Source organism: Oenanthe melanoleuca, chromosome 4 (assembly GCF_029582105.1).
Source record: "Oenanthe melanoleuca isolate GR-GAL-2019-014 chromosome 4, OMel1.0, whole genome shotgun sequence".
In the NCBI taxonomy this organism is placed as follows: Eukaryota; Metazoa; Chordata; class Aves; order Passeriformes; family Muscicapidae; genus Oenanthe; species Oenanthe melanoleuca.
Window position 1 is genome coordinate 50,447,035 of NC_079337.1, and position 11,026 is coordinate 50,458,060.

General features: G+C 47.9%; 1 protein-coding gene across 3 annotated transcripts in view; it reads right to left on the minus strand.

Annotated features, from left to right (window-relative positions):
• The window catches only part of PCDH7 (protocadherin 7), a 252,554-nt gene extending 242,674 nt beyond the window's left edge, over positions 1-9,880 (minus strand). For all 3 annotated transcript variants that reach the window (XM_056490654.1, XM_056490653.1, XM_056490650.1), the window contains exon 1: positions 5,023-9,880. In XM_056490654.1, the coding sequence (XP_056346629.1) occupies positions 5,023-8,199 (3,177 nt within the window). In that variant the 5' untranslated portion in view covers positions 8,200-9,880. The remainder of the gene's footprint in view (positions 1-5,022) is intronic.
• Positions 9,881-11,026: the final 1,146 nt, after the last annotated feature.

Genomic DNA, 11,026 nt, shown 5'->3' on the forward strand with positions numbered 1-11,026 from the left:
AGATCCTGTCCCTTTTGGCTCTGTACATCTCCTGGGAGTGTAGAATGATTCAGTGGTAACTTAGTCATTTGCACATTGCACAAGATGATTTTACTGGAGAGGAAAAAAATAAAAGCTGCACTTATCAGTAGAATACTTTCTGTTAAATAAAGATAATTAAAGCATCAATGATACATCCATTTCATGCTTAATTAGCCCCCCTCTCATCATAATTTGCTACTGAAGGTCAAATGTGGGTCACTTTTAGAAACTAATTGTCAAATATTTAACATAATACAAAATGAGTACTGAAAGTGTACTTCTGTACACTTTTCACTAAATTGTATGAAGGTTAAATGTATGAAAGAAGTCACCAGTTTAAATGTTTACACACAGTAACAATGATCTTTTTTTTGACATGGCAGTTAGTGCCATCATGACGTTGTTATTTTTATGATTATTATACTGTAGTATATTTGCTTAGCTCAAAGTTGTGAAAAATTTTATTCTTTTAGAGGGGTTTGGGAATATAAAAAATAGCCTTTGAGATAAGCCTCTCTGTGTATGTGTGTGTCTGTCATGAACAAGAGGAAAGATGATGCCTTCCTGTATGGTTAAACAGATTGCCTCTTTAATGGATGAATTTGGGGCCCTATTAAGGCTGCTGGGTATATGTGCATGTTTATGAGGAAACTGAACTATTTAGTTTATAGATACAATTGACATATGTGATAACCAACTAGTCAAAATGCTTCTGCGATATTGCAGCAGAGTGATTAATGTTTGAAATTTAATAAAATAAATTAAATGACTACTGAACCAGGATTTTTTTTTTTTTTTTCAGAAATTGATTTCTATGTATTTCACTTTCAAGGCAGTAAAACTTTACAGGAAATGCATATAATTTTGATTAGAGTTCCAGAACACTGGTTTGATAATCATTTTTCTTCATGAAACAGTACATTTTCAATGAGAAAAGGCAATGGGATTTTTCCCAAGGAATTAAAGAGTTGATTGGTTAAGAAGCCAATATCTGACGTACAGAAATAATTCTGCTCAGAAATTCCTTTATTGCTTCTACAAATTCCACTGATAGTGGCCAACATCTCTTAAAAAAATAACAAGTAAATAAAAACCCCTCAGCATCATAACTGAAGTGTTTTAAAGAGCCAGTAATCATTGCTTAGTAGAGCAAGTAAAAAAGAAACCAAGATAAGATGATGGCCAAGAAATACAAACATATAAAGAGTGTTTAAAAGGCTTGTTCTTCAAAGAGTTGTTGGTAACAAGCTGATTCGTTTTCAAGTTTCACTGAAATAAAACTGCTTATATACTACTATTTTGCCCTGTGAGACGAAGAGGTGGAGAAGCATATATTATAAAAATATATCTGTAAATAAATGATAAAATAATTATTTACAATTAAAATTCATTGCGAGATCTGTGATTTAGTATGTAATGCTCCAAGCTGTTAAGTGATTCCCCTCATGCACTGAGCTTTCATCATCTTTGGCTGTCTTTGCTGGAAATCCCAATATCCAGGCTCCTCACAGGCAATGTGCAGCACCTAGAGGTTTCAAATTTTTAATCCATGATCCAGAAAAACACTTACTTAAACTCATCCTCATTCAGTAAACACTTCTGTACAGCTTTAACTTTTGGCAAGCGATTAAGATCTGTGGAATACTAAGTATTTTAAACATTTGTAGTGCTTTACTGAAAAGGAGAGAATTGATAAGTGAGAGGCTAATAGAATATTTCAGAGTAATACCATGCTAAGTAAAACAAGGATAAGAGTTAAACTTGTTAAAGCTCTCCTAAAAAATAGTGACTGTGAAATGTCAGAAGTTTACTGAACACAGAATTTTGTTTTAAACTTTATATAAAAGACATGATGTTAGAATGAGGAAATTGTTTTACAAATTACAAATTGTTTGCAGTTCTCTCCAATTAAGTTCTCTTATACAGTCCTGTATCAAACAGGACTTATTTTGAAACTCATATAAGAATTCAATTCATCACCTTAAAAATGAAGTATCAAATCATTGGAATGAAAACAACTTGTGTTCCCTGGGGTACACCAGTCGGTCATGTAAGCAGAGACTTTATTTCCTGACTGTTGTACTGTAGATGTAGGAAAGTATCAGTTACCAATTCTAATTACACTAATGGGAAATTAGCATCACTCTCATCTCCAGTGACTTAGAGCAGGTATGTTCTGCTGTGTCCACTTATTTGTTCTAAAATTTTATACACTGTCTAATGTCTCTTTAGAACAAAAGGAACTGACAATGAGTAAATAAAGGCAGTCTTAGAGATTTCAAATAGTCTCCCTACCACAGCCACACCACTATGCTACTGGTTCTGTTCCACATGTACAGCAGAACTATGAAATAATCTGATGTACACCCCATCAGAACCCTTTATCTGCATCTGATTCACATTTCTCTCTAAAAAATTCTTCTGAACAAGAGCTCTACGTGGTTTGGGTGTTAAAAATCCTCAGGTGTTTTGCCTGCTAAACTGCAAAATACTGCACTGTCAATGTTTGAGATGTGGAAAGTGCACATATTGTTTATGCAAGTCTTAATGTCCTCACTACTATGTAAAATGAACAAAAGCATACAAATGTCACTCAGCTACAATCTGGCAAGTACACATTGGAAAGTAGTAACAGAGTGTTTATGACTGATAGACTCTCCCATAAAGTCTGTTATTTAACACTACCTTTACTGTTTCCTTGGACAATTTCCAACTTATATGCATACTTTACAAGTGTGAAAATACTCTCTACATATTTAAAAATAAATATCTAAAACATTAGAATACTGGCTATAAACTACTTGAATAAGTGAACATTCATAATAGGCTAAATATTTAACAAAAGAGAACTATCAACACTGAGAAACTAATTTGCAGCAAACAACATAAGTTATGGAGCAATTCAAGGTGCACTTCTTTGTAAGAGTGCAATAAAGCCATTTTCTACTGCTAAGTTTTATCATATATTTTATATCAAAAGAAATCCTTGGAAAATATTATGTAATTCAAAATATATTTCTGTGTTATAATCTTAAATAAGTTTGGGGGTCTTTTATCAAGGAAAACACTAATTTGTAATGTGTATTCCTTTATCATTCCTACACTTGAAATGCAAATCATTCTTTTACATTGAAATTAAATTACACTTTAACAGATTATAATCCATACGTTTAGATGAATTGCAGCATCAAGAATGAAGTGGTATCTGATTAGAATATATTCCACTGCTACTTTTATTCCAGTGATTGCTGAAATGGCATCATTTACTCTGTGCTTAATAAGCCTTAGGAGATAAAAGATAAAGAACTTAGAAATTCGTATTTTATACAGACTATTCTCAAACTGAAATTCTGATGTACTCTCTAGGAGAGCATTAATGAAATGTACCAAACAGAAACTGCTGTGTCAAACATTCCATAAGTCTGTGTCCCTTGCAAGGCCACATACAGAAAAGCACTGGTGTATAGTACAATCACACTCTCTTGGTGACCTGAAAGACTGGAGGGGGTGGCTCAGACAATTAGTTTTGTGCTACTATATTTTAAGTGTTTCTGAGCAGAATGCAAATACCAGCAACACTTACAAAACTTCCATTTTAGCAAGCTAGCAAACATTTCAAAGTATAAAAAAATATTTCATCGTGTACCACATTTGCATGTTAATAAGCAGAAAAGAAAGCATTTTTGTGAAACTAGTCAGAATTTCCCTGTTCCAGACTTGGATGTGTAGTTACATGAATCAGCATTCATTTGCCTCTAGCTTCCATTGTGGTTGAGAAAACGCTCAGGATATTATCTTGTACGTCCTATCACCCAAAAAGTATACCCCCAAAAAAGAGGGACCACTGTTCAGGGTATAGATGTCTCATAAAATAAACAGAAGACTTCACTTAGAAGCTTGGCTGCCCTCTGTGCAATCCCTATCTTATTTCAAGGGCTGTAAAGACTCTCCCTGCCATCACCAGCTTTAGGCTATCGGATCCCCACTGAGCCGAGCCCCGCCAGCACAGTCGAGACCAGAGCCAGGCACTCGTGGCACCCCTGAAGGCACATTTCGCTCCGAGAGGTTTCACGGCAGCCGCACCACACAGCTGTGCGGCAGCTGGGCGGGCACGTTAGGGCCTCTCAGCCTGAATGAAATCGCATGAGATAGGCAAGGGGCATTAAAAAAAAAACCAAAAAAAAACCCAAAAAAACAAACAAACAAAAAAAAAAAAAAACTTACTGAGGTGAGATTCTAAACTCACTAACGCTTACGTGTATTCAGAGCAACTGCAATGAGTGCAAATCTCTGTAGTGTAAATTAGGCTGTGTAGATTATTTAAGCTTTTTGGTCCTAATGAAAGACCCGGTAATTACAGCCATTAGCGCTGCAAATCCACTCTCACCCACAGCTTTAGGAAGTGTCAGGCAGGCAGCAGCCCCCTTTCCTCTAAACATCTGGCTGCCGAGGCGAAACTTTCCTCCTCAGCCGGGGCGGACACGTCCCTTGGCTGGGGAAGCATCGCGGCGGGGTAAGCGCCGGGACACGGATGGAGGCGGGGCGGGGGCGGGAGGGAGACGGCGGCTCCGCCTGGTGGGGGGTCCCCATCTCCCCTCGACCCCCCAAAACCGCCGGGCTTGGCCTCCGGGAGCGCGGCTGATAAAGGCATCTCAGGCTGCCTTAGAGCTCCGTGTCGGGACAGGCGACAGAGCCCGCGGCTGCCGCTGCGGTGCGGCTGCACGGACGGGCTGCTTGGCTGCCGGATCTGATAAGCGGAGGGAATGATAAAAATTATAGCGATAAAGATGTCTGACTGCCCTTCCTTCGTGCTGCGTGCTGTCCGTGCACCTGACTGCCTGGAGGAAGGGGCGGGGGCAGCAGACTGAACGGGTCGCTGAACCTGGCGGGGTGTGTGCCTGTGCCTGTGCCGGTGCGGGAGGCGGGATGGGCATCCCGGCTCCGCACCCGCTCTGTGTGCCTGTGGGTGCGTGCTGGGGCCCGCGGCTGCAGCGCTCTTACCTGCTTGCTGTACTTGCTGCTGGCCTGGCAGCTGTACTCGGAGCAATGGTCCGAGCCGATGGAGATGTTGTCACCAGCGCCCACGAAGGTGTTGGCTGGGGGCAGGTCCTGCACGGCCTGGTGCTTTTTGCCAGCGGTGGGGGACTGTGGGTGCAGCTGGACGGTGGGCAGCGGTGAGCTGGACTTGTAGTGCCTGGCCAGGTCGGGGCTGCCGGGGCCACCATTGACCGAGCGATACCGGCCCATGCCGGGGCTGTCCGAGAGCTTCTCGTTGACGCTGTCGTAGCGCTGCCCATTGGGCTTGGAAGCCTCAACGGTAACAATGCTGCTGTAGAGGGGCTGCTTGCCCTTCTTGCCTTTCTTGTCCTTCTTGGGCTTCTTGGCCTTGTCGTGCTGCTGGGGGGTGAAGAAATCCTCGTGGTCCTTCTTGCCGGCCTCATAGCCATGCTTGCCCTTGGATCGGCAGTAGCGGGCCATGACCACCACCAGGATAAGAAGGATGACGGTCATGATGCCAGCCACCACGCCAATGACTATGCTAAGCCTCTGCTTGCTCAGCTCGTAGCTGGGATCACCAGCAATGTCCTGGGCCAGTGGGGTGTGCAGGCTGCGGGCCACCTGGCTCTCCACCACAGTGGCATTGGACAGGCTCTCATTGACAAAGACATGGAGCAGGGCAGTGGTGGACTGGGGTGGCTGCCCACTGTCATTCACCTGCACAACCAGGCGGTGCAGGCCATAGTGCTTGGGGGCCAACTTTCCCACCAGCGACACTACACCACTGGCCGGGTCTATTTCAAAGAGTTTGAAGGGGTTGCCCCCAACAATGCTGTAATTGAGGTCAGCGTTGAGACCGGTGTCAGCATCGGTGGCGACCACAGTGGCCACCACGGTGCGCATGTTGCTGGAGGGCGGCAGCACGGTGTAGGAGCTGTTGCTGGGGAAGGTGACAGTGGGTGCATTGTCGTTCTCATCCATCACAAAGAGAGACACGGTGGCTGTGGCAGAGCGTGGTGGCTCACCCCCGTCCACTGCCTTCACCTTAAAGGTGTAGCTGGTCTGCTGCTCACGGTCAAAAGAGACAGTGGAGAAAATGGTTCCAGTGTCATTCTCGATGGAGAAGATACCAGCTGCCTGGTCGTGGTCTCCAGGCTGGATGGAGAGGCTGAGTTCGGCGTTGCGGCCCTTGTCAAAGTCCATCACAGTCACCATGCCCACAGGGCTGTTGGGCTGCAGGTTTTCTTTCACATAGAAGGTGAACACGTCCTGCATGAAGCGCGGCTCGTTGTCATTGCGGTCCGACACTCGCACCACCACGGTGGTGGAGCCCTGCAGCGATGGCACGCCCTTGTCCCGGGCCGTCACCTGAAACTCATAGGTGTCACGCTGCTCACGGTCCAGCACTGCCTGCACCGACACATCCCCAGAGTCAGGGTCAATGCTGAAGATGCTGCCCGGTGTCTCTGAGGACAGGGGTGAAGCCTCCAAGGAATAGGTGATCTCAGCATTCTTGCCGCTGTCCGCATCTGTGGCAACCACAGTGGCCACCCTCTCACCAGGCAAGTTGTTCTCTGGAAAGGAGACCTCCAGCACGGCCTGGCTGAACATAGGAGGGTTGTCATTAGTGTCCCCAACCCGCACCAGCAAGGAGTTGTTGCTGGACAAGCTGGGGCTGCCTGAGTCCACAGCCACAATCACCACGTTATAGTCACGGACAGCTTCATAATCCAGAGGGGCCGAGGTGTGGAGGAAGTACTTGCGCTTGTTCTGCGGCTCCCCTTCACCCTCGCTGGCCGGTTTGAGCTGGAAGGGCACATCGCCCACCACGGTGCACGTCACCACTCCATTTTCACCTTGGTCCCGGTCTGACACCTGCACCAAGGCAATGGGGGTGTCCACCAGCACATCCTCGGCCACGCTTGCCACCCCATCCCGGAGCGGGATGCGCCCGATTTTCCGGATGTCGATGGTAGGCACGTTGTCATTTTCATCCCGGATGTTCAGCACGACAGTGGCCTTGTCTGTCTTGGGGGGCTGGCCGCGGTCTCGGGCCATGACCGTGAAGCGAAGCTGGTTCACCTCCTCCCGGTCAATGCGGTGCAGGACGCTGAGCCAGCCCGAGGTCTCGTCCAGCCGCAGCAGGCGCCTGACGGACTCGGTGGCCGCCCCGAAGACATACTCGATCTGCCCGTTCACTCCCACGTCCAGGTCGGTGGCTCGCAGCTGCAGGATCGGGGTCCCGGGGCTGCTGTTCTCCGCCAGGTCCGCCTCGTAGACGCTCTTCTCGAAGCGGGGGCTGTTGTCGTTCACGTCGGTGATCAGCACCCTCAGGATGGCCTGCGAGGACCGTGCCGGGTCGCCGCCGTCCCGCACGCGGAGGCTGAGCTCGTACGAGTCCCGCTGCTCCCGGTCCAGCGCCCCCTTGACGATCAGCTGCGGCTGCTTCTCCCCGTCCAGGGTGTCGGCCACCTGCAGCTCGAAGACGCTGCTGCGGGCCGCCGCCTCCGCCTCCTGCCGCCGCTTGCTGCCGCCGGGGAAGGGGGCGCTCTCGGGGGCCGCCGCGGCCGAGCCGCCCCCGCCGCCGCCGCCGCGCCGGCCGCCGTCCCCGCCGGGCTCCTGCAGCAGCTCGTAGCGCTCGATGCCGTTGCGGCCGAAGTCCCGGTCGGTGGCGGTGGGGAGCAGGTAGAGCGTCCCCACGGGCCGGTTCTCCTCCACGGTGAGGGTGAGGACGGGGGAAGGGAAGGTGGGGGTGTTGTCGTTGATGTCCAGGATGATGACCCGGCCCTCGAAGAGGTCCACCCAGCTCTGCGAGGGGCCGATGACCGACACCTCGAAGTCCAAGAAGCACTCGTTCTCGTCGAAGATCATCTGGCACTGCGGCAGCTTTTCGCGGTCGATGCGCCGCTCTGTGGTGCTCAGCTCCCCGGTCATGTTATCGATCTTGAGATAGTCGGAGCCCGACTCCAGGCTGAATGTCACCTCTCCGGAGCCCGTCACGATCCCCAGGTCGGAAGCCACGTTGCCGATGCGGATGTCGGCGGGTCCCTCCTCGGCCAGCCGGTACTTCAGGAGCTGCTTAGCCGCTGCCAGGCTGACCCAGAGCGGCGGAGGCAGGAGGAGCAAGAAACAGCAGCAGCAGCAATGCACAAAGCGAAGAAGGGTCCGCATCTTCCTCATCTTCCTCGTACCGAAACCCCCCGCCCTCCTCTCACTCACACCTGCCCCCCAATAAACTCCCCTGATAAGCCGACAGAGCGGCTGAGAGTCCAGGTGATCAATTATAAAATCCTTCTATTTCTGGAAACTTATTGTCTCATGACTGGTGCAATTGGTGGTCAAACCCTTGCTGCTGGCTTCTCTGCTGCTCTCCCTGCCTTCCAGTTGCGATATACTTACAGTTCACGGGACAGTGTATTTTGCTTTTAAAAGATTCATCTCGGTAGATAGGATGGGATTTTCCTCCTCCTCCCCCTTCTCCTCCTCCTCTCTGATTTTACTGTAATCACTTTGCAAGGTTTGCAATAAAAGCAGGAGCAGTACTGTAAGATTCGAAGCCCCCCAGGTCGTCGTCTTCAACACTAGAGTTAACTACAATTCACACACTCCCTCTCTTTTCTCTCTTTCTCTCTCTCTCTCTCTCTCTCTCTCTCTCCCCCTCTCGCTCAGTCGTTTACGACCAAGGCATTAGCTTTATTCTTCCCCCTCTCTGCACACACAGGGAAAAAAAATTGTGATTCGCTTTATTCAAAGGGCTTGGGTCCGGGAAAACTCCAAATCCTCTTAGCAATGGGCAGTTCTTAAAAAAAAAAAAAAAAAAAAAAAAAAAATCCCAATAATGTCGGTGCTGCACAGCTGATAGGAGAAGAACCCCGAGTATTACAGTGCAGTCCACAGAATATCCCCTTTGGTTGGCAGAAAAGCACCCAAATCCATCTTCACAGATCGCCTAAAATGTTCAGCTCTTTCTCCGGAGCGGATTTTTTTTAACAACTCTGCGCAAGGTCATTAGTCACAAAGCAACGATACAGAAACTGCAGAAGCCGTTTGCCCAGAATTTGCAAGGCTGGAGATAAGAACATAGACACACAACAGTCCCAAGTTTGTTTTTGCATCCGCAGTTTGTGTGTGTGCCTTACCTGCATTTGCACTGCATGTGTTATAGCAATCTGGATCTGCAGCACAGAGAGCGATTCACAAATGAGATTGCAGTCTCTCTCTCTCTCTCTCTCTCTCTCTCTCTCTCTCTCTCTCTCTCTCTCCTCTTCCTTCCCGTCCCAATGCAGGTAACCAGATCTGAACTTGATCCTTTCAGTTCAAAGGTTAGCAACAAAACTATGAGTCCAAAGGCGATTATTGGTCTCTCGTAATTATACCCGGAGCGGAACAAGATGTAACTGGATCCCCCATGTGAATTAACACAGATTCTGAATTACATCCATATAAAGCGGAATGGCAAAGGGGAGGGGAAAAGAGCCGCGACGCGATTAAAAAAAAATACTGAGTTCTATTTGCAAATAAAATTGTATCAGTCAGTTGTTTCCTGTGATCTGCACCGCCACAGTGGGTGAAATCTGCAATTGTGTATTCCCTCCTGTGTCTTTCAGAGAAGTGTGGATCAGGCGCTTTCACGGCAGAGCGGCTTGTGCTTTAAAATGTTGAATGGCAATTGAGAAGCTTCCCACTCGTAAGAAAAAAAAAAAAAAAAAAAAAAAAAAAAAAAAAAGCAGCAAAAAGCAAAAAAAAAAAAGAATAAGAAGAAGCGGTAAACCGGCAAGTTTGCCCAAAGTGGAGGGAGCTGCTGAAGCCTCTCTCGGTAGCTCTTCCCTGACGCTGCAGCAGCAGAGCCGCCTGCGCTACATACACACAGAAAGAGAGAGGGAGAGAGAGAAAGAGGGAGAGCGGAGAGAGAGAGAGAGAGAGAGAGGGAGAGAGAGAGAGAGGGAGGGCGGGAGGGAGGGAGGGAGGAGGAGGAGGAGGAGGGAGGACGAGTCAAGCGCTGCACTCCAGAAAGCTCAGTCTTACCCTGTGTCTCTGCTGCTAGTGCTGCAAGTGGGATAGCTGCTCATCACAAAACACCAGTTCAGACCTCAAAACCGATCCTCATTTCACGCCCGAGTGTTGCTTCTGTTGCTTTCTCAAACCCGTGATCTGTAGTGATTTTCTCCTACCCTTTCCCTCCCCACGGCCGCTATAGACTGTGAATCGAGCAACGATTTTTAAAGCAAATGTTTGTTCGCCTTTCTTTTCTTCTATTCTGCATTTTGCGGAATCAAGCTGGTAAGGAAACTCCTTTCGCAGATTCCCACCTTCCCCCGTTGTGTCGGTGCTTTTGTGAAATAGCTGCAGTCACTGTAACTGCATAAAACTCCAGGGAGGAAGGGGGACTGCCTTAGATCTCAGACTTTCGTCCTGTTTCCCAGTGCTGTTTCAGCCTTTGTAATTGTGTTCTTCCTATAACCATGTTTTGAATGTGTCTTTTCAGCATGTTTGTGGGTATCCCAGGAGAAAAAAAAAAAAAATCCCTCGGAGAAGATGATCAGGAAGGGAACGAGAGGGTTAGTAGAACAAATACATGTAAGAAGTAACAGATTTATTTCCGAACAGAGACTTGCTGCTTCGATGATTGCTAAAATGTAGCGTCACCTACCTGGGTAAGTGGGAAATAAACTTTAATGGTAAAGCTCTCCGGCTCAACTTTGCTTATTCTGTCCCTAGTTCGCGTCTCCTTTTGACTTTGAGCCGTTTAATCGCCTATGGCTTTTGCCATCACCTACCCTCGGTGATGCCTTGCTCCTTACCTGTCCTCTCTGCTCGGAGCCCTGAGGGAAAAGAGGGAGACTCTGGGGGCGGGCGAGCGTGGGGCAGGCAGGGGGGAGAGAACGAGCTTGTGCGGGTGTGTGCGGGTACATGTATGTGCGAGTACGTGTGTGTGCATGTACGTGTGTGTGCGGGAACATGTGTGTGTGCGGGTGTGTACGGGTATATGTGTGTGCGGGTGTGTACG